This window comes from Camelus bactrianus, chromosome 23, assembly GCF_048773025.1.
Source record: "Camelus bactrianus isolate YW-2024 breed Bactrian camel chromosome 23, ASM4877302v1, whole genome shotgun sequence".
Classification (NCBI taxonomy): Eukaryota; Metazoa; Chordata; class Mammalia; order Artiodactyla; family Camelidae; genus Camelus; species Camelus bactrianus.
The window spans coordinates 462035-489749 of NC_133561.1; the positions used below are offsets into that span (position 1 = coordinate 462035).

Here is a 27715-nt window from a genome sequence, read left to right on the forward strand (position 1 = left end):
GAGCGCTGACACTGTGGGACAGGCCCAGAGGTCAGTCTGATCCGTCTTAACCACAGCGCCACAGTTACCTGACCTGGGCCACACCTGTCGGACCACCAAGTGTCTCGTGAGTCTTCATTACCCCAGTTTACAGATGATAAAACCAAGGTTCAGTAGGTGCAGACAAATTGTCGTGACCCTTCGTCTAGAAAGGGGCAGTGCTGGCTTTCAACGACAAGCAGTGGCTATTTCAGAGGAAGACCTTGAAATCCCAAACCACCCTTTCACCTGAAAGGACAGATTCTCTGGGAGCCACCACTGCGGCCAAGCCTGAGCCAGCCTGCCAGCCCTGTGTCAACAGATACTCGAGGGCCTGGACCACGGAGGAGGTGAGTGTCCACCAGCAACACTCCCGAAGCCTTTTTCCCTTCTCCTTCTGACTCTCGGACTTGAGTAGCCATGGGCAGGCTCCGGGTCCAGCAGGGGCAACAAAGACAAGAGAGCTCCACCTGGATCCTTCTTGATCTGCCCTGGCTAGGGCCTCCCTACCTGTCACCCTGGTCATGAACTAGGGATGCCTGGTTCTGGCATTTAGTGTACTCAGTGTGCTGAGAGGTGAGTGGAATCAGTCTAAGAGGACTTCCTGGAGGAGGTGTGTTGTATTGATTTAGGCAGCAGAGAGGAAGAGGAACAGCTCAAGCCAAGGCTTGGAGGTCAAAGAAGATAGGTTTGGGGAGCCGGGGGTGCTGGGGGTGAGTGACCTCGTTGGAGTGGGTGGAGAACAGGCACCAGGCACACCGATGTGAAAGCAGGTGTAACTCGGGGAGTGGGGCACAGCTCAGCGGTAGAGTGACTGCTTGGCATGCGTGAGGCCCTGGGTTCAATTCCCAGTACCTCCATAAAGAAATAAATAAACAAATAAACCTGATTGCCTACCCCGCAAAAAGAAAGCAGGTGTAACTCACAGGAAGACTGGCCCCACTGGCCTCAGGGTCTGTGGGCTCTGATCAGAGGTGCCATAAGTGCCAAGTGCCGTCTGATGACATTCAGGAGCCTTGGGCCCGCCCTCACCTGCCGCTCCATGCAGTCCACCCCAGCCAGCAGCAGGACTAAGAAATGGCATGGCTTAGCTGGCTTCCAGCCTCCCCGCCCCAGGCCCCACCCCTGCCCTCTGCCCTCCCTTCCGGCTTCGGCCCACCCAGATGTTCCAGGGCCCAGGTCAACAGACACGCAGCCGAGAGGCAGGTTAATGGGCTGGGGGAGCACGCTGGGCCAGGGGCTGGGGGCCGACGCAGCTGTGTCGGGGGCTCCCTGAGGAGGCCTCAGCCTCATTCCTGCCAGCTGGACAGAGCAGGAAGGGAAGGGCAGTGGTCTGGGGGACAGAGCCTCCTGCCCATCCCCCCACGGCCACCGCTTAGACAGAACTTCACCCCCCGCCCCGCCCAGAGCTCTGGGAACTAGGGTGCCAGGGAAGGCACCTGCCCAGCCCCGCCTCCTCGGAGAGTAAGGTCCCCATTCCCCACAGGGGCAGAGACCATCCCTATGTGGCAGGTAACCCTAAATAATGTTATTCTTGGCTTTGGAAGCCACTGTATGGCTTTTTAAAAAAATAACATGTTTATCTCCCACTTCTGTCTATTTGGACTGATACACGTACTGACGTGCAGACCCTGACAGCAAGCCACGGGGGCTGGGCCGCAGCCCCAAGCTGCGCAGACACAGCCCGGGGGCCCAGCTCGCAGCCCGAGGCCACACGTCCTCCTCCCTTTGAGCCCTGCTGCCCTGCCCGTCTCCCTCCTAGCCCTGTGTACTCTCCCCTCTGTCGGGGAGAGAGGACAGGGATGGGGGTGGGCCCCCCAGGGCTCCCCCTTTCCTGGGACTTCCTGGGTGTTCTGAGGAAGGTGTTCTGGAGGTACAGGTGGTGGCAGAAAGACCATTGCCTCAGGAGCAGACACACCTGAGTCTCAATTCTTGTTCTCACACACAGTTCATTACTGAGCAAGCTACTTCACCTCTCCGCCTTATTTCCTCACTCACTAATTCGTACATTTTTATAACCAAAAACCATGCAGTGCCCAGTGTGTGTCAGACCCAGTACCAGGTGCGGGGAATCCTGAGTCAAAAAGGGACAGTCTCCACCCTCACGGAACCCAGAGCACGGAGGGAAACAGAGACAGGGAAGTAAAAGGGTGGTAGCAGGTGAGCAGGCTGCCCGGGGGGTGTTGCGGGGGCCCCTGCAGGATGAATGTAGGGGCGGGAAAGGCTTCCGGCAGTCGGGACAGCGAAGCCCAGGCCTGAGCAGGTGAGCAGGGCTCCTCTGCTGCACGGGTGGAGGGCTGGGGCAGATGGCATGTCCTGCAGCCCCGCAGGGAGCTTGGCCCTGTCTTCAGGGCTTCGGGGGCCACGGAGATTTTTAAGCAGTCGGGTGATGTGATCAGGCTTGTGTTCTAAGGCCCCTTGGACTGCCGAGTGGGGAAGATGGGGGTAAATTCAGGACAGAAGCAGGGGGCCCAGGTGGAGGCTGTGGCAGGGACCCAGGCAGGGGTGAGCTGGGCAGGTGATGTGGCCACAGTGAGTGCAGGGTGAAGGGCTCACTCAGAGCAAGCAGGACGCATGGTCCCTGGGACTTGACTGACTGGACACAGGCGTGAAGGAGAGAGGGTCAAGGGTGAGGGCCAAGTTGTGGATCAGGAAATAAGTAACAACAGAGATGCTGGGTGTGGAACACCACGGGAGGGAAGGTGGTGAGCACTTGAGGGGACATCCTGTGGGCCATGAGTGGAGATTCCAACAGCAGCTGAGGCTGGAGGTGCGGACTTGAGGGGACAAGGGGGGCCTCAGAGAATCGTGCCATCGGTGGGGTGGCGGGGGAGAGGGCAGAGGGAGCGCGCATAAGACAGACTCCGAGGAGAGAGGGGTCAGCGCCTCCCCTGCTGCTGAGAGATACCACAAGGAGGCTGGGACGGGCCTGGCCTTGGGAGGACCTCCATGAGGGACGAGGGCCGCAGAAGCCGGCCTGGAGGTGACAAATGGCTTGTGGGTGGGGCTGGAGGAGAGAGGCAGCGGCGGCCGGGGGGCCTTGGGGTGACGCCTGTCCCCTGGAGAGGCCCGGAGCAAGTCCCCACCCTCTCCTGCCCTCTGCCCCTGCCCACTCCTCCTCCTCCGTTGCCTTGTCCCAAACTGCAGAGCTAGGCCCCAAGGGGAGGTGTGGCACCAAGGTCACCTCTGCCAGGTCCCCTGAGGCCTCCAGCCCCAGAGAGGCGCTGCGCTCCCCAGCTCCCCACGCACAGGCAGTGAGGCAGGACCCCGAGAGCGGCCCCCTGAGGAAGGGCCCCTTCCCCGGGGAGACTCAGGGCGCGGGAGGAGGACGGGCTGCGATGCCAGGCTTGCTCTTTCCTCGGGGGCATTGTTTGTGCGGGGGTCTCCTCTCCGTGGCTGCCAGGGCCCCTGGAGGTCACCCCCGTCAAACACCAGGGGCCATCCCGCCTCCCTCCCCGCCGCCCCAACCCCTTCTGAGGGTCCTTGCTGGAGTGGCAGGGAAGGAGCCGGCTCTAAGTCCAAAACCAGGTGTTGGGACCAGGGATGGGGAGCCACTTCCGTGAGAGTCCCTGGGGTGGGGGGGCCACATTCTGAAACAATTGACCTTAGAGCCGTCTGGCTAGAGCGGTCACAGGGCCCCAGAAAAGACGGCCCCCCTTCAGTCAGGGGCGGAAAAGCATCTGCAGGCCCAGCCTGGGTTCCAGCTCGCTGGAGACACCTAAGCATCGCCTCCCCTCCCCAGAGCCACCCCTCCCCTCCGTGGCTGGCTTCCCCACCTGCAGGAGAGGAGGGTGGACCGGGTGGCCTGTGGCGCCTCCCACTGGTATCCTGAGGCCCTGCGGCCTGGGGCAGGCAGCCTCCACCCACGCGGGCTCTGCCAGTGGCCCAGCCTGAGCCCGCTGCCTTTTCCGGTTTTGTGTGGATTTCCTCACACCGGTGAGCAGCTGGCAGTCACCTGGGCTCCAAAGGCTCATAAACGGGTGGAAAATTACTCATAGATCTCGAAAAAGATCACACTCTCCCAGCCCCTGACCACTCTCCTCTCCCGATGGCTGCGGGGCTGGGGGGGGGGCAGTGGGGGATGGACAGCGGCAGTGGAAGGCTGGCGGCAGCACGCAGGTGCTGTCTCCACCTCTTCCTGGCCGGGATCAGAGCCACCCCTCACCTCCACTCTGGGCGGACAGAGTTCTGGGGGAGAAAGTTTCAGAGGTCTGAAAAGATGTCTGAGCTCCCAGAAGACATCAGGAGGGGAACAGAGTGAGATGGTCCTGCAGGCCAGACAAGAGGAGTGTGAGTGAGGACCTTCAGAAAGCCCTCCGGCCTTTCCCTCCCTGTGGTTGTAGACAGCTGGGGTGGTCTTCCCCAAGTCCAGCCTTCATGTCTCCAGCTGCAGCCTGCATCCAAGGTCATCTGGTACACCTCATGGCCTCTTGGCAGGTCCACAATCAAACCAACCCAAGCCTCACATTTCCGTCCTATGAGTGCTGGTGACTGTAGGGGGCCAGAGGCTCCTGGAGCAAAGAACTCTGAGGCTAAAATTTTAGTTGCATGCTAATCGCCGGAAGGTGGGGGGGGGGGGCAGGGGTCTTGATAAATGTGGATTCTGATCCCTCTGTCTGGTCGGAGCTTGAGCGTCTGCCTGACTCACCGCCCCTGAGGCAGACGCTGCTGCTCCGTGAACCACACTTTGAGGACCAGGGTCAGAGCCCGGTTCTCCATCCGGCTCTGCATCAGGCACCACAGGGGGCGGGGGTAGTTTCTGGCAAATCCGGCCCTAGAGAGTCCAACTCCAGACGGAGAAGGGCCTGGGGAGCCGCTCTGCCCTCGTGCTGCGCGCGGGTTCCTTGGGGACCAGACCTCTGGTTCCTCCCAGCTGGTCTCCCGCATCACCTAGGGTCCTGGCTAAGAGCACACGTGCGGACAGACCATTCACCGATTCTGTGGTCAGCTCCTGACCCCTGGTTCCCTCACCTGCGGCATGGGGGTCATGGGACCTCCCTCAGAGACTCGTCCCAGGGGACAGAGGAGGTGGTGTCTGCTGGGCCTCAGCCCAGAGCCTGGCACCACAGGAGGCCCACCAAACACAGACCGCAGCGTGGCTCTCTGCAGCATGGGCTTCGCCCGGCTTCCACTGTGCGCATCAACGCCCTCTGCCGTCATGCACTAGCTTCACGTCACATTCGCCCGTGCTGACTTTTCTGTCTCAAAAGCTTAAGTCCACAGTGGGCAGGGGGGGGGAACCACATCAAACCACAAGGTGCTGAAATGTGAGGCCCTTGTTTTATGAGTGATCTCAGGCATTTCAGGTGCTCAGCAAAGCTTGAACGAGCAAGCAGATAAATGCAAGGGTGGGTGGATGGACGGACAGACAGATGTGTGGATGGATGAGTGACAGGACAGACGGACAGGTGCACAAATGGACAGTCAGATGGATGAATGCCCGGGGTTAGGTGTCCTCCTCCCTCTGGACACACATGGAACCCAGGCCAGGGCTCTGCATTGGCATCGGCTGCTCAGGAAGAGCAGGGAGGAACCTTGCTTCTGTCACCTCCCCGTGGGGGAGGGGGTCACCGCACATCTTGGCTCTACTGGGGGCCATATGCAGCTAAACTGAATCTGCGTGGTGAGCTCCCACACCCCCGCCTGGGTGCCCTGTCTCTCTTGGGCCCCTAGGCCTAGGCCAGTGGGAGCTCCTGGGGCTGAGGAGACCCAGGAGCCCAGGCTGGGGTGCTCCCCGTGGGGCCGAGGTACCAGGCTGCTCCTGGGTGGGCCAGCTCGGGCCACCTCCCTCCATCCCAGACCAGCATTTATGGCTGAAGGCGCCTCCGCAGGACCCAGGGCCCAGCCCACACAGACACTCCCCTAGGAGCTTCAGGGGCCAAACGCCCGTGTTCAGACCATCAGCACATGCGGAGCCCTCGTGCCCGCCCCCACCCACCTCGAAGCAGCCTCTGCCCCAGACGCATGTAGCAATCAACTCCCGGAACCTTGGGGAGGTCCAAATCCAGTAGCATGTAATCACGGAGCCTGAAATAGCCGTGCCAGGGAGGCCAGCTGCCACCTCGCGATCCCTGGGGACCTGCGGGGGCCCCACCACGCAGCTGGGCCTCTGTCCCTCTCTGGCTGGCGGGTAAGTTGGGAGGTGCCGACAATATTCACCAGATCACCTGAGAGCTCAGGGGCAGCTCGGGGGCTGGTCCACGGCAGGCCGGGCATCTCCAGGACAAGGCCTGGGATCAGAGTCACCCAGCCTCCAGGCCCGCTGCCCCCTCCTCCCCAGTGCGGGGCCTTATCACGTGTGGCCCTCACTGCAGCCCAGCCGGCCCACGGGCCACTGCCCTCGCCAGACCTCCTGTTCCCTTCTGACTCCGCTCTCAGCGTCTCACCCCGCCATTCTCTGCAGGACCCTCACTCGCCCTTCTCTGACACCCCCATACTCTTTAGTGGGTTGCATGGTGCCGTCCGAGATGGTGAGCCCAACTCCCAGAACTTGAGGGCAGAACTTTCTTTGGAAAAGGGTCTTCGCAGGTGTACCTAAGTTAAGGAGCCCAGGTACCTGCGTGGCCCTAAACCCAACGACAAGCTTCCCTGTAAGAGGCACAGAGACACAGAGGAGAGGGGAGGCCACGGGAAGGCCCAGAGACGCAGCCCCAGGAAGGCCGGCACAGCAGAAGAGGCAAGGGGCCCGAGGCAGAACGTGGCCCGGCTGACACCTGCGATTCAGACCTCGGGCCTCCAGGACTGAGGCAACCACCTGCTGCTTCAGCCGCCAGCGCATGCACGGGGGATTGCTGCGGCAGCCCCAGGACACTGACACGCCCCTCTTCCATAACTGGCTCTTACTCTTCAGTGGGTGTCAGAACCCCCTGGGGCTTGTGAACGCAATTACTGGTCCCACCTCCTGAGTTTCTGATTCGGCAGGTCTGGTGGGGCCTGGAAGTGTGGATTTCCGGCAGATTCCCAGGTGGGGCCGGTGCTGCTGGCCCAGGGACCCAGCTTGGAGAACCACTGCTCTGCAAGTTCTCTCCAGACCGTGTGAGCCCACCTTCCTGGTCCCGTGAGCTTCCTCCTTCCTCAGTACTCAGGCGTCGGAGACAGTGCCTCCCGCAGGGAGCCCCATCCCCGTGCACAATTGGCTCCTTCTCTTGAAACTGGCCAGGCCCCCCGCCAGAGGCCTCCTGAAGATGTGCTTCCAGGAGGCTTGAGTGGGGAGGGAGGCTGGCGCTCACCACAAGAAGACCCTGCGCGTTCCACCCCGGCTCTGTCTGGGGCAGGGCCCCGCCCTCAGACCCGTCTGCAAAACGGCTGACTCCCCCTTGCGCACGTGAGACAGAAGAGCTCTTCCTGGTGACAGTGTCCTAAAGCCCTTCACTAGTGGGTGTTATTAGTTACAGCCAGCCCCACGCCCTCTCCCGGGTCAGGACCAGGGGTCTCCAGGGTTCAACGCTGATGCCAGAGTGTCAGCAGCCCCAGCCCAGCCCTGTCCCCTAGTTACGGATAAATGTTTATGTCCCCGCAAAAATCATGCTTCCACCCCCCACCCCAACACGGTGAACTAGGAAGCAAGGCCCTGGAGGTAAACGGGCCATGAGCGCGGAGCCCTAGCGACAGGTCAGGAGGGAACTTCCGTCCCCAGCGTGAAGGTGCCGCGGAAGCCGGCGGTCTGCGCTCGGGAGAGGGTCCTCGCCAGAACCCAGACGGCCAGGCTCAGGTGCGGCTGGAGGTGGATCTCTGCTGTTTGTCAGCGCCCCCGTCTGTGACACGTTGTCACAGCAGCGCAGCCAGAGTCCCAGGGCTCTTGGGAACCCCCAGTGGGGGGGCACGCTCCAAGGCCAGCCGCAGAGCAGGTGCTCTGCCAACGCGGTTGGCCTGTCTCTCAGGGCTTCTCTTCTGCTCCAGCAGCGCCCTCAGAATCGCCTTGAGTGCGTGCGTGGACTCCAGGCTGGGCGGCCCGAGTGTCCGCCCCGGCCCTGCTACCTCTTGTCTGTGTCCTTGTGCCTCAGGCTATGAAATGGGGGTGATGAGGCTACCAAGTTGCCCCTCCCACAGAGCTGGGACGTGAAGGGAGGTAGTGAGGAGAAGCGGCTCACACATGGAGACGGCCACGGAGCGCTGGCCATCGCCGGTCTCTGGGACAGCCGCCCCTCGGAGGAGGGCCAAAGGCATTGGATGAGGGGGCCTTCTCAGAAGCCCTGTGCTGGCCGCTTTCCCCAGGAAGCCCCCCAGTCCCTCAGAAGCCTTGGGCGCTGGGCGGCATGGTTTGGCCATGTTCTCCTGGAGAAGCTCAGGCCTGTCCTCCTCCCACCTCACCGATTCCCAGGGGCCTGGGCGCGCTTGGGGAGACCAGCCCTGGCAGAGCCCAAGAGAACAGGCCCGCAGCATCGCCAGCGGCTCAGGAGCAGCCCCACACCCTCCGACCCCCGGCAGGCGGCCGGGTGGCCCCGCTCAGGCAGGCGGCCGGGGCTGGGGGCTGCGCCAGTGCCAGCTGGGTCTGTCTGGAGTCTGACATGGCTCTTGGTGAACTTTCCAGCTCGGCACGGGGTCGGGGCTTCGGGGCTCCCCCAGCAGTCACGCGTTTCTCCCGGGGCTGGGGTGGGGGTCCAGGACGGGCTGCTTCCTGTTTTCTCCCTTTGCTGCTGCCGCTGCGCTTCCCTGGTTCTGCTCGGGACCCCCCGGCCCAGCCCTGGGTCTTTCTGGGCTGTTCTCCTGCTTCTCCGTGGACCCTCCTCGCCCCCACCCAGTTCCTAACTTCCCTGGGCTCGGCTGGCTGCTCGCGGTTTCTCTTGGCCATGGCTCCAGCCCGGCGTGACCCATCTGGTGCGGCCACCTCTCCTTCCCACGCGGCCAGGGAGGGGCGCCATGGGGAGCTGAGTCTCTGGGCCCAGCCCTACTGGCCACTCTGCACTCCCCAAGCCCGCTTCCCAGGCCGGGCATCTGATTCTGGCTGGGAAGAGTGGGACCTCCACCAACATTCCAGGAATGTCCACGGGACCTTGGAACAGCCGAGTCCCTGGGGCCTGGCTTGCTGTGGACACACCTCTCCCAGGAGCAGAGAGCCACAGGCAGGGATGTGTCCCCAGACACATTCCCAATCCTTTGACTCCCAACAGGCATTCCTTTTGCCAGCACTTGTGGGGAAGGAGGGCGGGCACCTGACGATGGCCACCAAAGAGGCTTCCTTTCAGCCGTGACGGAAGGACACAGCCTTCGAAGTCCAGCATCCCCGGGTGGCCCTGCCCTCCCTAGAACTTGTCTGAGCCTCTGCTCCCTTGTCTGACAGCAGAGAGGGGCTTTGCGAGGATGAAATCAGGTCAGGAGTGTAAAACACCACACACGGTGCTGGCCCGGCATGGGGGGCTCGACACAACCACTGCCGCACCCTTGCCCCTCAGCCCGGCAGGCTGGGCCTGGTGCTCCAGACTCTACCTGAGTCAGGGGGACGCGGCCTCACTTCGAGGCCCCCAGCTCCAAAATCTCAGGAGGTAACAGCCACCGAACAGAACCTTCAAGTGAGTTCTACAACACCCCCTTCTCCCCAACACACCCACGCACGCGCACACGTCCACACGAGCACAACGCTCACTCACGCGCTGGTGTCCTTCGGTAGAACGACCCGCGTTCCAGCTTGTCCTGGATGCCTGGTCACCTCCCTGCAGGCACCTCAACTCAACAAGTCCAAAGGGACCTGAGAGTCCCTCTTGCCCTGCACCCCCCGAGCTCGTCCCCTGGGGTTCACGGCTCACTACTTGTTTGGCACGTCCTTACTAAGCTCTGCCACACGCCAGGCTCCCAGCCCCGGCCTCCGCGTCTAGTCCGATGTCCAAGCCCGGAGCCCACGGTCAGTCCGGCCCCTTCTCTCCCTCACACCCATCTCCAGTCAACCCCCCAGCAGTAAGAGTAACTGCGGCAGAAGTAGCAACAGAGGTGCCGGCCCGTATTTCCTTCCATCCTGTCGAGAGACGTGGGCGCTCTCCCCACCTCCATTTTACTGGAAAAGGAGCAGAAGCACCAAGGTCAGTAACCGCCCGGGCCTTACAGGGAGCGAAGGAGCTGAGACGCAACCCCCAGGGCTCGGTTCTGATGGCCCGACTCCTTGATGTCCCCAGAGTCGGTCAACTGCTCCTCGAGCCGCTGCCCCACCTTTCCGTCGACTCCATCATGTTCTATTGGCATAGGAGTCAGTCACTGACTCCTGCCTCCAGGCTGTCCTCCTTGACTGCTGCCAGCATGATGTTCAATGATGCGAACTCCATTGCATCACTCTCCTGCTGAAAGTCCTTCCACAGCTCCCCAGGGTCTTAAGCACAAAGTCCAAATCCTCATCTCTCCCTGATTCCAGGTCTCACTCCCTCCTGCCCCTGCCCCCAGCACCCCACAACAGGCAGCCAGACTCGCCCCCTTGCACACTCTCCGCAATTCACTGAGTTCCTCCTTGTCTCTGAGTCTTTGCATATGCTGTTCCCTCTGCCTGGAACGCCCTTCCCTGCCTCTTCACCTGATCCTTCAAGATGCAAAAACTCAGGTTTTGCCTTTCCAGCCAAGCCTCCAAGCCTCGAAAACATGTGTAAAGAGAACGAGTGGGTGACCAGTCAAGGGAGCAAAATCACAGGCGCATCAGCACACATCACAGCGTGCCGGGTCCTCACACTGACCACGCTTTGCTCCTCACGGAGCCCTGTGAGCTCGGCAGGGGAGGTCAGCACCCCCACGGGGCACAGAGAGGGTCAGAGACTCCACACTGAGAGCCAGAGCCCAGCAGGGGGCCAAGCCTGCTGGTCAGGTCTGCGTCACCCCCGGGGGGTGTTATGCCCCTGCCCTGCCACACCCCCCCCACCCCACCCCGGGCAGCAGGAGTGACAGCTGGATCAGCTAGGTCTCCCAGCCACGGGACCGCCACCCCTCAGGAGCGCAGGAACTGCCTGTGCGGCCCACGTGTCTAGAAGATGAGACCCTCAGAGTCCCTGAGCACGAAAAAGATGCAAGTCGCAGGATAAAACATTCACCTCAGAGGAAGTGAGAAAAAGTCTGGGCAAAGTCTTTGCCCCTGTGAAGACTCCTCGGATGCTTTGGATGAAACGTCAAACCGCCCCTGCGTCGCTGGTGCCCGGAGCAATGGTTTAGTCTTTCCTGGGAGGGGAGCAGGCCCAGCCTTCCTGGCCTCTGATCCTCTGACCTTGGCCTCGAGGGGCACACCAGCAGCCTGACCCTGTTCACTGGTGACTCTGGACAGAGGGAGAGGAGGTGACCCCCAGAGGCCCAGCCCTTGTAGGGGTGGAGGGTGGAAATGGAGGAGGATGGGGGAGGCAGGGGCAGCTCTGCCACTTCGGCATCTGGGGAGGGTGGAGGGTCAGGGCTGGGAGGAGGGAGACAGGCCTGGGTTGGGTGGCAGGGCTGGGCCCCTACGCCAGCCCTCTGTGTATGGTGGGTCATGAGGACGAGAGGATGGGGCAGGGACCACAGGCCAGGACACCAGAGGCCTCTGTCCTGAGACACCGCATGCTAAGTGGGCCTCCGTCTCCCCCATGGCTGAAGGTTAGGCCCAGTCCTGGTTCCCAGCTTTGACTTCTCTCCCGTCAGACACAGATGTACGTAGAAATTCAGCTGCCTCACAGGGCATGCGTCAGGCACCAACTGTGTTCCAGGCCCCGTGGTGTGCACCCAGCACCTGCCAGGGGACCACAGCACCTGCTTACATCACCCATAGCACGTTTCTGCATCCATCCTGGGGCCACAACACCCCTAATGGACAGGAGAGGAACTGCAGGGCTCCTTGGAGGGATGGACGGGTCACGGGTGGCCAGTGAGTCCAGGACTCTGGGGAAATGAGTGTCTGAGTGGCACCCCACCAAGCTGAGGGTCAGAGCAGGTGAGGTGGGGAGACAGACGGTTCCTGACGCTTCTTTGGGGTGGCAGCCTCCAACCAACCTCCACCAAGGCTCCTTGGCAGAAGGCCAGACACCCCGGGATGACGGCCCCAGAGGCCCCGTTCCCACACTCCTCCGGCAGGGCTGGGTGCCTCCCGGCCCCAAAATACCCCCGCAAGTGTACACACGACTTCCTGCCACAAGCCCCCCAGAGAAACTAAAGCCTGGAGAGCGCCGTAGGGACATGGAGTGAAGGGTCCCGAGGGCCGGGGCCACGACTCAGGCCCAGGAAGCAGGCGTCCAGGCCCACCCACCATGGACTCACAGAGACTGCAGGCTCGGCAGCTCCCACAATGCCTCCGCGGGGACGCCTCCCAGCCGGTTGTTCTGCAGCATCCTGGAAGGAAAGGAGACGGCGTGAAGGACCGCAGGGCCTCAAACAGCCCCCACGCCAGGCCTATTTGGAGCCCAGAGAGCCCTGGCCCCACCCCGGCCCAGCAGGGGTCCAGAGGCTGTGGAGGTGTTGGGGGCTGGGCCCGGGCTGGGAGGCTGCCTCAGAAGGGCTCGTGGGCGGAAGCAGGACTGGAGAGAAGCAGAGGGGCCCCTTGGGGAAGCAGCGAGGCCAGGAAGCAGAGTACGGGATTCCCTCGCACTTCGGCCAGGGAGGGCGCGGGGAAAGGTGTCGCTCCTCCCCGGCCTCCGCTTCTCCGTCTGCAGCTGAGAGGCGGAGGGTTTCCTGAGGAAGGGGAGGGTGAGGGGCCCAGGCAGACATGCGGCTGTGGGCTGTCTGTCTGTAGAGCCAACGGAGATGTCGGGATTGGCGTGTCGGGACAGCCCGGGGGCCCCATTGCACACGGCCTGTGGACAGATCCCCCAGGAGGCTGCCCTCCTGGCCCCACAGGGTGGTGGGTCAGGGAGCGAGCAGCAGGGGAGAAAGGGGGGTCTGGGCCCCCTTGGGCGGGACTGCCGAACCCAGCCGACTCCAGGCACCAGAGCTGTCCTCAGAAAAGGCTGCGGAAGTCACTCCAAAGCACAGGGAGTCCCTGAAGACTTGGGCCCTGGGTGGGGGTCCTGCCCGCCTGGTTCTGAGGAGGGCCTGGGTGGTAGCGGCCTTTGCAGCATCCCCCTACCCACCGCCGGCCTCTAGAGCCGCCCAGAAATGAGGAGGAGGCAGGCCCATGGGGCGGGGCTGGCCACCCACGGGTCAGGGAACAGCTGGGGGCAGGCAGAAAGCGGCCCCACCTGGCGGCCCGCACGCCCACCGTCCGGCCCTCCTGTCCAGGCACTGTCCCGAGGGAGCAGGTCTATCCTAGGACAGGCTGCTCTGGAGCTGGGGGTGGGGCCTCCAGGGAGACCCTGTGTGCCAGCCACCTCTTACCCCCTGCAGGGTGTTGCTCCTCCCTGGCCAGCTCCATGGCCCTAGGCTTGGGGTGGGATGAGGCGCTCTGGCCACAGGTGCCCCCTCACCCAACAGGCACCGGTCCTCAGAGGCTCCTGCGTCTACTCACAGACCCAGGAGGAAAGAACTGTGGCCTCCCTGAGGGCAGCCCCGATGGTGGAGCTGGGCAGGGGCAGTGAACCCGAGCACGCAGCCTTCAGGGCTCTGCCGGACAGAGACCCCACCTAGAGTCTCAGGAAAAGGCCTGAGGCAGGGGCTTGACCAGAGCCTGTGGGCCGAAGATGTGGAGAACCAGCAGAGGAAGGCGAGGCCCAAGAGTGACCCCTCAGGTCAGGTGTGGGGCTGGAGAGAGGGACGCAGGGGTCCTGCCACAGCCACTTGGGGACGGTCAGGAGGAAATACCCTCGTGTTGGTCCCTGGCCTCTGGGAGGGCAGGATGGAGGTAGGGTGTCCCACCCGGACAGCCCAGCCCCACGGGAAGGAAGATGCAGCTCAGACAAGGGTCCAGGGAGCTGCTAAAGTGACCCTGTCCCTTTGCACCGGAGGGGATATTGTGCCGATGGGGGGCTCTGCTGTCTTTCTCGTGCAGGTCTGAAAAGGAGTGACAAAGGGCACCGAGGCAGGAGAAGGAGACGCCAGACACTGCGAAGCACTTCTTGCCCAGATGCAGGTGGAGCCCCCTGCTTGGAAGGTGTTGAGTAAAAGGACACGCTCCCCAAGACCACCCACTCACCCCGAAGCAGAGGGGTCTGCAGGCAGAGTGGACACGAAGGCTTTGGGGGCCCAGGGTCAGTGGCAGGAGGGGATGGACAGCTGGCTGCCCCTGGCTCCAGCCACCTAGCTGCCCACCGTGCTGGGCCGCGAAGGGGCAGGGCTGCAGCTTCCAGGAGCTTTGACTTATTGCCCAAAGCAGGCGAAGAAGAAAGGCTCACCCCTAAGCTGGAGACTCGGGAACGAGGGACGGGTCTCACGTCCTCTGAATTCCCGACAGACAGAGCCTGCTCTCTGATCTGGCTGCAGGTCGGGGCCTGGCTGGGCAGGGACCACCTCCACACAGGCCGCCCGGGCCTTGTGTCTGGCTTAGGGTGCCTCCCCCATCGTCCTGCAGGCAGCGGTGTTGATGGGAGCAGGACGGACGGAGAGAAGAGGCAGGAAGAAGAAGGAGGGCTGGTGAGAGGGAGGGCAGGTCTGAGGCAGAGAGGGAGGTTGGGGGCAGGAGACCAGGCTGAGACAGAGGCTGAGCAGAGGAAGGGCAGACGAGAGACCAGAGAGCCCTGGGGTCAGGGGCTCCGAGGCAGGTCGAGAGAGAGGCTGGGGGCCAGCAGTGCTGAGTCCGACAACGTGGAGGAAGAAGGGGATGGGGTGGGGACTGCTGACTGGCCAGAGCCTGAAGCTCACAGGCCACAGGGACAGGGCCACTGCTAGCCCAGGAACAACCTGGAGCGAATTAGAAAAAGGTACTCCTTTCTAGACGGATGTAGCCCTGAGGCAGGCACAGGACTGGATTGCAGCCCCTTCCTACCCCTTAGCTGGATGCTCTTGTGCAGTGAACAACCTGCTCAACTGTATAAAGAAGACCTGCAGGTCAAGTCAGGGCTAGGGGGCAGGAGAGGTGGGGAGTGGCTCACCACTTTGGGAAGTTTCTAACGCTCTTCTATGGCTCCAGAATCAGCCCCCAGGGTGCTCATTGTCTTCCCAAGCCAGTCCCGTGGTGAGGTGACCTCCCAGGGAACACTCCCCCTGCCCGCAGACCCTCTGCACCTCCTCTACCACCTCCTTCCACCCACACGCATCACAGCAACAGGCGTGGGGCCAGGGGAGGGCAGCCCCGGCGGGGACAAACGAGCCATGGACCGGGGTCGGGTAGGGGTGCCTTCCATCCCCTTTCCCCCAGTGGGCCGTCTGGTCACTGGAAGAGGGAGGTTAGGGGAGGTGATAAGAGGGCCTCTTCAATTCTCACTTTCCTTTTGCTTTGAGGAAAGGTGAGCGGACCTGGGATGGAGAGGAGAAAGTTTACAGGAGAATGAGACTCAGTGTGGAAGCCAGAGACCAAGCCTGGGGCCAAGGCGAAGGGCCCAGAGAGGACCTGCCAACTCATCTCCAGAAACAGTCTCAGCCCTCCGGCCTGGGAGGTCTGGGGGAGCACAAGGGTCTGTCCCTGCGCCCAGCCCCGTGAAGTCCTGTGCTGACGGGCCCGCTTCACGTCATGGAAGAAGCAGGTTCGCGTCCCTGCGCTGTGGCACGAGCATCGGGTGCAATTAAATGTTTGTTTACAAACCATGAAGTTTGTTACAGACAAGGCGAGAGCAGAGAAATGGAAACAATCAAAACGAAAAGTGAAGACAAGGAAGCAAGAAGCCAGTGGCAAACCGAGACACTGGGCACGAAACCTCACTTTGCCCAGAGTTCTCAAGGCCCCGTCTCCAGGTAAAACGGGTGTCCTTGGACTTACAGGGTTTTCAGGCTGTAGAGACCGGCGAACGCTTGTCCTGGGATGTGTGAGAGGTGGTTCCCAGAGAGACGCCTGCAAATCAGAGGAAAGGGCAGTGTGTCGGCAGGGAGCCAAGGTGGGTGACCTCCCTTGGCCAGCGTCTCGGAGTGTTCCTAGAGTGCCCAACTTTCAGACAAGGAAACCGAGGCTCGGAGAGGCCAGCTCACTCCCCACTAGGCTCACAGGGCGTGGCGTCCTCGCCAGCTGTGATCAACCTCCAGGCCCACATCCGCTTCAGTGCTGGCCTGCTCACCCACGGCCGCCCTCACCCCCGAGCTGCGCTGCATCGGCTCACCAGACAGACGGACATGCCTACGTCTCCCCACGCCCCAAACTTCACAGCCAGGCCCACCAACCCAGGAGGGCAGGATATGGGGCGTTGGTCCAATGAGGCATTTCCACGTTTGTCGTGGGGTGGCCACCAGCTGTGACAGGAGCGAGCGCCGTGGAATGTGCTAGGTGCGCTAAAGCCTGGCTGAGCAGAGCACCGGGACGGGCTGGAAGGCCCTGCCAGACCTCCAGACCACATTATTACACACGTCCATTCTTACCAAGACGCTTGCAGATGTAGAAATTGTGCTGACGCAGCTTAGAAGCTATTTTTTTAAAAATGTATCTCTACTAAGAGTCTCTTTATTTGACATTTATTATTTTAAAAAAACACATGGAAAGGCATCATATGTGGGGTCTCCAAGCTTGGGTTCTGCATGTGGGCATTTTGCCTCTAAAATGGCCCCACCCCCTCTCCGGGAGTGGGGGATGGAGGACCAGCTTCCGGGTCGCAGGTGTGCCCGTGGGTCACCCGCCCAGCTCCCCCGCCTCTTCCTGCTTTCCTCTCCCACCCAAGCTGGGCCCCTCCACCTTGAGAACCCCTTGCTGCCCCTCGCTCTGTCCCTTGCTTTGAGTCCTGGCTTCAATTTCCTCCGCAGGAAGGCTTCCCTAGCCCACCCACCCTGCCCCTACCTGACCTGAGAGCCGGAGCCGGGGCCTGTGCCAAGTGCCCACCCATCCTGCTCCTGGCTGCAGCCGGCAGGGGGCAGGGGGCTTTGTTTTGTTTCCCCTGAAGCACCTTGAGCTCCCCTTTCACACGGGAAGGGGAGTGGAGGCTGAGTACTTGGTCTGGAAAAAAGCTCAGCCATGGCCATGGGGTGACGGGCAGGCTATGTGCACTCTTAGAGGGCACTGTCTTGGGCCAGGATGGGGAGACCTGCTAGGGAGGAGGGGGTTGGGGTGGAGGTGGAGCATGGAGTGTGTTTGGGGCCAGAAGCCCACGGTTTGAGAGTTTAAGCAAAGCCCGGTAGAGCCCTAGGGATCCAGGGTGGTGCCCAAAAGAGCCAGCAGGCTAGGGGGGCCAGGAATTGGCAAGGATGAGAGTGGTTGGGAGCAACATGGCCTGGCTGCCCAGAGCAGGCGGGCGGGCACTCTGGCTGAGAAGCTGACTTGCTTATGGGCACCACTAGGGCATGAGGCCATCCTGCAGGGTGACTGCCGTGCGGAGGATTAACCAGGGAGGACTTTGTGGAGGAAGTGGGCCTCGCATTGGCCCTGATCGAGTGGAGAACAAGCTGGTGGGCCTGCGGGCTGGAGGGGAACATACTCAAATGCAGGAGGGAAGCAGGGATGTGAACAGGACCAGCCTCATTGGAGCAAAGCTGGCCAGGTGGGCTTGGGCCCATGACAGAGCGTCTTAGAAGTGGGTCCTTTGGGCCACAGGGAGCCAGAGGAGGCACCTGGCCTGGGAAGATGCACTCTGAAGATGGGCAGAGTGCATCAGAAAGGAGGTGGGCGATCTGCCTGTTAGAGGCTGGTGCGGCCCCACAGGTGAGGGGACGTCCAGGGACACAGGTTAGGGGATGTCCAGTTGGCGGCAGTGGGAACAGGACCGAGGGACACTTCAGGGAAACACCCCCGGGCTTGGGGAGCAGGTCGGGGACAACCCCTGGAGAGGAGCAGAACAGACTGAAAGGAGGAAGGCTGCAGAGGGGTGGTCGGGGGAGGAGCGGAAGCTGGGTTTTCGAGCTCCTGCACCATGCAGCCCCCACGGCCACCCTCGGTCCCACACCTGGGCCAGGTGGACCAGGCCCTGCTCCCCAGGACAGCTTCCCAAGGCCCTTCCTGCTGAGTCTGCCCCTCCTGGGGAGCCAGGGCCTAGGAGTCAGAGGTCACAGCACTTCCAGCCCCGGGGGAGGCTCTACTCACAGTTCCTCCAGGAAGCGCAGGTGGTGGAAGAGGCCGGGCTGCAGCTCCGTGAGGTTGTTCATGCTGAGGTCTCTGCAGGGAGGAGACAGAGCGGGTGGGCTGTGGGCTGCCTGACCCGCCCCAGCCCCGCCTGCGGACACTGCGGGGCCCCGTGCCATCCGCACGCAGAGCCGGGCAGCACCCTCCTGGGTCCTTGGGCCAGGGCCCTCCCTCCTCCCTCAGTGGACTGATTCTGATGGGGGCATGGGGAAGCTGACTGCCCCCTACCCCGGCCCGGGTTGGGCTAGAGAAAAATTCACAGGCCTTTAGAGCAGGAGGGGCCACTTAGCACACAAGACGTCTGTGTGCTTCCTCCCGGGGGAAAGTACCAGACACCGGCCCGCATGTGTGGTCAATCCAGGACAGGCCCTGGGGTCACCCTTTTACTCCATCCCAGAGCCAGTGGATGTCACCACCCTCTGAGGCCTCCACAGTCTGTCTCCCGTTGTCTCCCTGCTGCCCCCAGGACCCTTCTCCAACCAGAGTCTGGCCCCTGGGCACGTCACAGAGGACGCCGGATTCCCGAGTGGCAGGATAAAGACATGCTCCCTCCATGGGCTCCCACCTTAGACCACTCCAGCCCGCCCACGTCCTCTGAGGGACCCTGTGGGCGTTTCAGTGCCACTGCCCCTGAAGACCCCCTGCACACACAGGGTCCCAAGAGTAAGAGCTGGCGTTTCCTGGAGGCCCCTCTGCCAGGCCCTGGCTAACCTTTATCCAAATAATCCCATTGAATTCCCACAACAGCCCCAAGGTAGAGTCCACCATTTACTCCATTTACACTCAAGAAAACAAAGAGGAGTGGGCACTGAGCACTGAGGTCAACTGTCTCCTCCATTTACCCTTCAGACCTCGAGCTCTCAATCACTGTGACCTTCAGTTTCCTCATCCCTAAAAGTGGATGAACACCCCAAACTCCCAGAGTCCTCATGAGGAGGCAGTGAGCCGGTGCCTGCAGACCAGCCTGCAGGCTGGGGTGGGAGAAGAGCGGTGCCCTGGTCTGTGGTCCTGCCCTGTCCTCAGGAGGGCGAGCAGATGCACGTGTGTCCCACACATTTGGGATCCATCCTGTTTCGAAGCCCTCGCCAGCCCTGCCCCAGGGCACAGAGTGGGCCCAGAACAGACACCTACTGCTGGGCCCCACCCCCAGACCTCCGGCAGCCCCTCCCGCCAGGGATGCACTTGAGATGTCAGACCTCAACGTCTCCACGTTCCTCAAGAAACACACTTGCTGGCGAGTGTGCTGGAGGAGGTAGGGAGCCCAGCTCCAACCTATACAAAGCCTGCTTAGTCTCCAGTGTTTTATCCCCCATATGCTTGTCCTCGGGGCACCACGTCCTCTAAGGTGGAAGACGTCTGAGCGAGCGGGAAGAGCTGGGAGCCCGCCGGTTCCTGCCCACACTCCCTCCCCGCTTCCGGCGAGGACAGAGGCCCTGGGCCTGCCCTTCCAGGAGGAAGGCTGCGTGAGGTGTGGCAGGTGTGCTGGTGGCCATGGAGGACACAGGGCGCTGGATGGAGGCAGGGAGGATGGGGAGGCCCGCAGAAGCCCAGGCCGCCGCCTCTGCTGAGTCCGGGCCTGGCTCATTGCCAGCCAGGCGGGAAGGCGCGAGGTGCCACAGGAGCGATTACCTCCCAACAATCGCCCGTGCATTTCTGGACGTGTCTCCACAGGCGCGGGCGCAGGAGTTCAAGGAGCACACAGGGCGTGTGACTCAGGCCTCATCACTCAGCCGTTCCCCCAGGGGCCGCAGCGCAGAGGCTCTGATGTGGCTCCAGCATCCCCAGCCCCACCACCGATGAGGGGCCTCATTGTTCTCCCCAGGGAGGAGGGGGCCTGCCCCAGCCCGCCCCCACATCCTGCCCAAGACAGCACCCACCGGGCCAGCTGCGGTGCCCAGGGGAGGGGTGGGGAGCCCCCTCTAAACCCAGGCCTCCACAGAAGGAAAGGGGCGGGGCTGGTGCCAAGGAAAGGGGGGCAGGGGAACACTTGGAGCAGGAGAGGAGGTCCAGTGAGAGCCCTGAGCTGAGGTCCTCCCGCTGAGCTGCAGGCCTGGGTGCAGCAGAGGACCCTGGGGTGGGGGGGCACCGGGCAGCCTCAGGGGGGATGCAGCGCCCGGGAGGCTGACCACAGGGGTCCTGGGAAGTTGGTGATTCTGAGCTAGGATGTTCTCCGGGCAAACGAGGGAGCCTGGCTCAGACTCTTGGCCGCCTGAACCAGGGCAGTCAGGGGCCCGGCGTCCAGCTGTGTGAGCTTGTACGTACTGACAAGACACGCGAGCTCTTGGACACGCTTGTCTCGTGGGGTGCTGGGCACACGTGTCATGTGAGGGCACACGTGTGTGTTCGTCCATATGTGTGTAGAGTGCTGTGCTCTTAAAACTCACAACGTTCTCAAAGCACCCACGTGTTATAAAGACAGAGACTCTGGGAGAAGCTCACCCAAATCTCACCCCCTCCTCTGGCTCCTTTGTGACCTTGGGCGACCCAGCTCCGTCTCTGGGCCTTGGGCCTCCCCTCTGGTCTATCTCCCCAGGACAGGGCACAGTTGGCTCAGAGGTGGTGTTTTGGGGCCTGACTGGTGGCTGAACTGGACATGGATACCTGAACTCAAGCTCTGCTCTGCCACTGTCTCCCTGTGGGCACCACACATGCACAGGCACAAACACGTGCACACGCAACCGCTCACCAGGCCTGTGCAGGACTCAGAGCCCCCCACACACAAGGGCCTGGCCTGGTTTAGGTCTTAACACTTTCTGAACAAGAGGCACCATGTTTCCTTTTGCACTGGGCACCTCAAACTGCTCCTCCCAACTGACCCGCAAGGGTGGGTTGCAGCCCATCCTGAAGGGCATCAGGGGCTCTGTGTGCTCGGCTGGATACAGCTGTGGGGGGACTGGACAGGGTCACTGAGCGGGGCTGCAGGCGGGGCAACCAGACCCCCAAGGAAGCAGGGTGAGGGGCGTCACCATTGAGACAAGGAACAGTTTGAGAAGAGGGAAGACGCCGGGGAGCTGGAGGCAGAGGGCGCACAAGACCTGAAGCTGGCCGGGGTGGGGGTAGCGGGAGCCCTCCCCTCCCCTGGCTGACACTCAGGGGCCCTGGGGGTTTGTTCTGTTTGTCTTCTCCCACTGGCGGGAGAAGAGGCCAGGAAGCAGCCCCACCCCTGCAGCCAAGTAAAGGGTGGCCAGGGCGACTGGGAAGGAAGCCCCGTCCCCCGGTGTGGCTCTGCCCCCAGGTCACCTCCTCTGGGAGGCCTTCCCAGCCCTCCCACCCTGGCAGCGCTGGGCAGCGCCCTGGGGACTTACACGGCTGTGTTCGCGCTCCCGCAGGGGCGTCAGCACGATGCTCACGCCCACCACGTGCCCGGAGCCGCCCTGCCTTAGCCCCCGGCCCAGTGCTGGGCAGCAGCATGAGGCTGGCCAGGCCACGTGACATCTCCCAGCCTCTGTCTTCCCCTCTGTGAAACAGGGATGATGGTCCTTGCCTCACAAGGGTTGGAGCGAGGACTGCGCGAGTCAATGAATCATACGAGTTAGTAAAACACCTACAGGCCCCCCTCACCCAACTTGCCTCCTGGTCAGCACCGTCCTCATCTAAGTGAATCATGACGAACTATGGAGACTTGCACGGAGTGACCCTCGTGACGTGGGCTCCCCCACGTGCGAGGGCTTGGTCTCAGTCTCCTCTGCACCCTCCAGTCCTTGGGGCCGCGTGGCACCTCGGGGTGCACTGACCACAGGTGAATGATCACAGCTCGCCCGGCTTCTGCGGACAGCCCTCACCAGGACACCAGGTTTGAATCTGATTTGAACTCCCCCCGCTGCTTTGGGGCTCCTCCACGGTGCTTAGTTCCAAGGTGGCGCACAACTGATGGGAGCCGTTGTTAAACGCTCACTCTTCTCTTGACCCAACGGCCTTGAGAGGGTGGACGCGGAGCCCTGCCCTGAGGTCCCTCCAGCTTCCACAGTGAGCCGGCTTCTCCTAGGCCTTGTCCTCTGGTCAGGGCCTGCGGTTTAACAACCTGCACAGGCCAAGCCGGGCTGGGCCCGCCTCCTGCTGTGTTGGGGGACAGCGTGGGGGTAGGCAGGGAGCAGGCCAGGCCCGCCCAGAAAGAGTCCAACGGGGGCCCCAGGCCGGCTGCCGCTCACAAGACGCTCACGGACCTCCTCTGTCAACAAGAGGCAGGTGACAGGACAGAAAGACCATGGAATTTGGGGTCACGGCCCCTTTGAGCCCCACAGATCACTAGGGTCTTTCCTGCCAGACAGCTGTGGGCTCAGGGTGCCGGGAGTGGGGGTCGGGACAGCCTGGGGCTGGCTCTGGGCCTCGAGCCCACGGTGCTGTGGGGAGGTAGCCACGATGCCCCACACTCGTGCTCTGCTCTGCGGTCTACAGACTGCTCCTGCAGCCACCCTCCTGTCTGGTTCTAAACTCTGTGTCTGGACTCAGAAGACGGGGTCGACAGGGATGGCTTCCTGGGGCAGAAACGAGGGATTTGGAGTGGGAGGGGCCACAGGGGTGGCAGGAGGGCGTGAAGGAGGAGGTATGGGGGATGGTAAGAGAGATGCGGGGGGCGGGGCTGGCACCTGCACTCCGGGTCACTGAGGGGTCTCCATGATTATTTGGCCAAGATGAGGCTCGCGCAGGTCAGACGAAACTGGGGAGAGAGCAGTCCTTGGGTGACTCAGTCAGTTCAGGTGGGGCGGGAGGGACGAAGGCAAGAGAAGGAGCCGCTCCTAAAAGCCTGAAAGTCAGGTGAGAGGGGCTTTCTAGCCCTGGGTTCACACCCCGGAGCCAGGCAGTGTCGCTCACAGGATCACGATATTTCGTCGCGGCTTGTGGGGCTCCTCAAACTGACGGCAGAGAAAGGAGGCCAAGGGTGGAAGAGGCCGGGAGCGGCACCCCACCTCTCCGAGTTGGCACCTGGCCACTGCCTCGTGTGACTGTTTAATTTCCACTCATCAAAGTCAAGTCAGATCAAAAGTTGGGCTCCTCAGCTACACGGGTCTCGCTTCCAGGCTCAGTGGCCGCAAACTGGACAGTGTGGACAGAGGGTGTGTCCCTGGCGTCTGTGGGTGGCCCCAGGACAGCCCCTGCAGTCAGCCCGGCCTGTGTCCCACTCCCAGATCTGTAATTGCTGGCTGTGTGACTTTGGGCAAGTGACTTGACCTCTCTCCGCCGTGGTTTCCTCGCGCTTTCTGGGGCCTGGCGCACAGTAGACAGCCAGCACTGCCCCAGTGCTGCCGCGCACCACGGCCCAGCTGAAGTGCCTCCTCCTGCAGGAAGCCTCCAACCTTGAGCGCTCACATAACCACCCAGCCATGTGTTGTTCAACCAGCATTTATTAAGCACCTACCGTACACCAGGCCCTGTGCAAGGTGATGACGCTGCCAAGTCCAACAATGCAGGATCCCTGCCCTCAAAGAGCCCGCAGGTGAGATAGCGACGAGAGCGGACAGTGACAAGTCACAGGCCCTCGGGCTAATCTCTGACTTCTGTGGGCTCACTCACCAGCCAGGCTGCCCACCCCGCCCACCCCTGCAGCCTGTCCTTGCCTTCTGGGGCTGGTCTCCCCACCCACACAGACAGGCGCTGTCCCTGTCACACAGGCATCAGCGTCGGGGGCCCTTTTCTCTGCAGCACGGAAGGGTGGGGCGTGTCCCACAGGTAGCCCTGGCCAGGACTGACCAGGAGCCGGAGGGTCCAGAACAGACCCCTGGAGGACTCGCCTCTCCACCTGCCAAGCTCAGTGTCCTTGACTCACCAGCATGGCTTCCAGCCCCTGCTCTGATCTCAACTCCATGCGTGTGGATGTGTGTGGGCGGAATTCTGTCCTCCGCCTGGACCCGGAGCCCTTAGAGGGGAGGGCTGTGACGTCCCATTAGATCAGAGGTCCCGAGGGAGGGACTGTGGTCCCCCCAGGCTCCCAGGAGATGGACCAGGTGAGGCTGGGCCAGAAGTCATGGGTGGGAGGACCTGGGTAGCCCTGGGGTGGGAGGGGAGTGCGCTTTGTGTGCAGAGCAGACCACACAGCCCCAGCCCTGTCTGTTTAGCTGAAGCTCTGGTCCTGGGCCTTTATCCCACCAGATAAAGAGGCAGGGTGTGTCTGGAGGGAAACAGGAGGAGGCTCTCTGTTCAGAGGCCCCCACCCCATGTCCCAGCTGGAAGCCTTCCTCTCACATCCAGACCCCTCATCCCCGGTCCCCTTCCCATCCCAGCACCTCATCATCCAGCTGGACCGTGCCCACCTAGCCAGATGGTTTTCTGGCTTCTCAACTTGAATCTAGTGGGAAGAGCAGAAGCTGGAGGTTCGGAGCATCTGGGAGGAGCCGCCTTTGCTGGGACAGACCCGTCGCAGACGCAGACTCCTCAGAAGGAGGGTCCCGTCCCAGACCTGCCTCTCCCGCCCCTCCCCCACGTGAAGGCCTTCTGCATCTCTGTCTCCTTCATCAGGCCAGGAGGGAAGCATTCTTTGTTCCCTTTTAAATGAAGAAAGGGAGACTCGGAAATATCAAGCTACTTTGCATCTAGTCACACAGTTAAACAAGTGGCCGAGCCAAACCCATGCGCTTGGCTCTGCTGAGCCCAGCTGCACACGGAACCCAGGAATGAAAGGTGGAGAGGTGGGAAGTGGGGGTGGGCAGATCTGGGAACAACAGAGGGAATTAGAGGGGAGGGAGGGAGAGGGAGGGAGAGGGAGGGCAAGGGTGGGGGGAGGGCGAGGGAGGGAGGGAGGGTCCCCACCCCTCCTGGCCTCAGCCTTGGCCTCAGGGTCCCGCTCGCTCCCTGGGCTTCGAGGACCAGTGGAACTTTCCAGAGCCCGGCCCCCTTCCTCCAAGTTCACCTGGGTGAGCCAGGCCCTGCCCTCTCCACCCAGGAGGTCCTGCCCACCCACAGAGCCTCACCTGTCCTTCTTCCCAGCATCATCCGGCCCCTGAGGCCCCACTGCCTGGTCCCAGGGGTGGTTCCTGCCGTGCTCTGTGTTGACCCTCACCTGTCCACCCGTCCCACCACCTTCGTCCCTCCCCGGGGCAGGAGATCCAACAACCTGCCCCCCTCCCCAGGCCCTGCCTGTTTGGGTTCGGGGACGTACAAAAAGACTAGACCCAAGACCTCAATCTAGCACCCCTTCCCAGCGACGTCCTTCCTGACGCCTGCCTGGCCCCCTCGTGCTGCAGCTGGGCTGGGCTGAGGACAGACGGAGCCTTTCCCGTTGGCTGGGGGAGTTCTCTGTGGGCGCTGGGGCCAGTCTGCTTGGGTCTGTCTCTCGCCCAACTGCCTCCCAGCTGTTTGAGGAATTGGGGGGCGGGGGCGGTTAGCTATGCCCAGTGGTGTGTGGCATCCCTCCCTCACCTGGGCTCACCCCAGAGCCTTTCGCCTGGGGAAGCAGCTCTGCAAGGTTGCAACAGAAAGGGGTGGGGCAGCGGAGGGAGGGTGTTCTGGGTCAGCCTTAGAAGGCACCAGCTGCTGCTTCTCTGCGGCCTCCAAAGGACTGCCACCTGCCTAAGCCCTGGTCTCTCATCTTTGATCCTCTGATCTCTGGCCAGGGTCCCCCTGCCAAAGACATTCCTGTCTCCCTGGCCTCCTCCAAGGAAAGGCAAAGGGCTGGGTGCCCTCCCCGCCCAGGCTCCTCCCTCCTCCCTGTGCTGTTCCTCCTGGAAGCCCCAGAGGTCCTGGGACAGGGACTTGGTCAGGTCCCTCTGAGTGGTGGGGTCTGGGGGGACAGGGCACGGAGGGAGGGCTGGCCACTGGGCCACCACTGGGCAGATGCCCTGGCCAGACACTGTTGGGCAGGTGCCTTCAGCTAAGTTCCCTGTTCCTAGAGCCCACGTGTGCAGAGCCTTGCTGAGGTTCCTGTGCCCGAGTGCACACGGGAAAAGGGAGGGGAGGCAGCACACCCACCCTCAGGAAGCAACAGTCTGAGGAGGCATTCAGAGCCACAGGCACAGCTGGACAGGGCCTGGAATGTTAGTGCTGGAGGAGTCCCAAGTGCCCGAGGACCAGGACACAGTCTGGGAGGGCTTCCTGGAGGAAGGCCAAGAGAGGCAGGGTCAGCCCTGAGAAAGTGGCCTGACTTGAGTGAGGGCTTTGCGGGGAGTGGGGGGCTTGAGCAGGGGTGCTGAGGATAGCAGGGAGGGGTGGTGCAGTGGGCTCCGTGGTGGGCTTCTGAGTGAGAACTTGCTTGGGAAGGGTCTTTGCAGGCGTAATGAAGTGAAAGATCTTGAAATGGAGAGAGCCTCTCAGACTGCGTGGGTAGCCCTGAACCCGATGACAAGCGCCCTTGGAAGAGACATGCACAGAGGAGGGGGTGACGTGGAGACAGGCAGTGACGCGGACACAAGCCCTGGGAGCTGGCAGCAGCAGGAGTTAGGAGAGGCGGCATGGATTCCCAGAGCTCCAGGGAGCGGGGCCCCGCTGACACCCGGACTCTGGGCTTCCGGCCTCCAGACGGGAGAGAATCCACCTCTGCTGTTTTAAACGCTGTCTGTGGAGCTCTGTGACAGGAGGCACCGGAAGTGTACAGTGAGGGTCAGAAGGCTGCGGGCACCCTGCCCTCTTCCCATGCTCACCTCCCTCTCTTGCTGGGATTCCACCTGCCACCGCAGACCCCAACCTCCCACACCTCACTGGGGAACCCGAGAGTTCTCCCCAGAGAGTCCTCTCGGGTCGGCTGGGACCCAGCACTTCCACTCCGGGACACCAGGCCAGCAGAAAGCCCTTCATGGTGGCCCTGTCCATGAGACCCCAAACTGGAGGGTCCACCTGTGTGCTCCGGGCAGCATGGACCGACAAACCCAGTGTGGAGTGAGGGAGCCAGAGGCCAAACAGTGCTCGGTCCACATCCACGCACAGCACGGGACCAGGCGGGGGCGGGGAGTGGCGGGGACCCGGGCCCAGGCGGGGGCGGGGAGTGGTGGGGACGCTGCTGATGTTCTGTGTCCGGTGCTGGTTACACAAGGGTACTCCACTGTGAGGGTTTTTTAAATTCATTTTCCTTTCTTTCTTTTTCCTTTTTTTGTGGGGGGAGGTGATTCGGTTTGTTTGTCTAAGAATTATTTAAGGGAGGCACGGGGGGGTTGAACCCAGACCTCATGCCTGCTAAGCAGGCGCTCTCCCGCTGAGCTCTCCCACCCCCACCAGGCTGTGAAGCTTTATCTGGCCACACGCTTGCCACAGGTAGTAGTCTCCTGTGTGATGTGCAGTGCACTTAAATAAAAAGTTAGTTTAAAAAATGAGAGAGAGAGGGACTCACTCTGAAATTCTTTCGTGAACCTGTTGCCACCTAAGGTCTCCACCTGGAGTCCCACGACATCCTGGGGACATGTCCCAGCCTTTACCTTGGGGGCCTGAAGTTGGACGTGTATTTCCATGTGTCATGCCACCAACCTCACCCGCGTCTCCCTCGCAGGCCCTGGCACCCAGTAGGCGCTCAATAAACGCTTGCTGGGACCAGCTGCAGGGCCAAGGGCTTTGCTGTTTTCAGCTTGTCCCCAGAGGTCCCAGCCGTGGGTCCCAGGGTTCCGAGGCAGGACACTGACCATGGCTGTCTCTTCCCCCGTAGCCCCCCACCCGGCTGTGCCTGTCTCCACCCCAGCACGTACAGGGCGGTGAGCCCCCAACACAGATGGCGGGTCTGACTCGTCTGGGACCTTCAGACCCGGACACGCAGAGCAGACTCAAGGACCAGCAGCCTCGGGTCCCTGG

The 27715-nt window shown here is 62.2% G+C and overlaps 1 protein-coding gene and 1 long non-coding RNA gene across 4 annotated transcripts in view; one reads left to right on the forward strand and one right to left on the reverse strand.

The window, feature by feature from the left end:
- LGR6 (leucine rich repeat containing G protein-coupled receptor 6) overlaps nt 1-27715 on the reverse strand; it is an 86099-nt gene that overhangs the window by 46121 nt on the left and 12263 nt on the right. The window contains exons 2-4 of one of the 3 annotated variants that reach the window (XM_074351492.1): nt 17972-18043; nt 15734-15805; nt 12208-12279 (exon numbers count right to left, since the gene is read on the reverse strand). In XM_074351492.1, the coding sequence (XP_074207593.1) occupies nt 12208-12279; nt 15734-15805; nt 17972-18043 (216 nt within the window). Of the gene's footprint in view, nt 1-12207; nt 12280-12370; nt 12670-14213; nt 14264-15733; nt 15806-17971; nt 18044-27715 lie in introns of those variants that run through there. The other 2 variants (XM_074351495.1, XM_074351493.1) reach the window with 2 other exon arrangements.
- Nucleotides 12388-15725, forward strand: LOC141574735 (uncharacterized). The gene is made up of 3 exons (XR_012501747.1): nt 12388-12516; nt 13871-13951; nt 15264-15725. It is a non-coding gene; the product is annotated as an uncharacterized LOC141574735 (long non-coding RNA).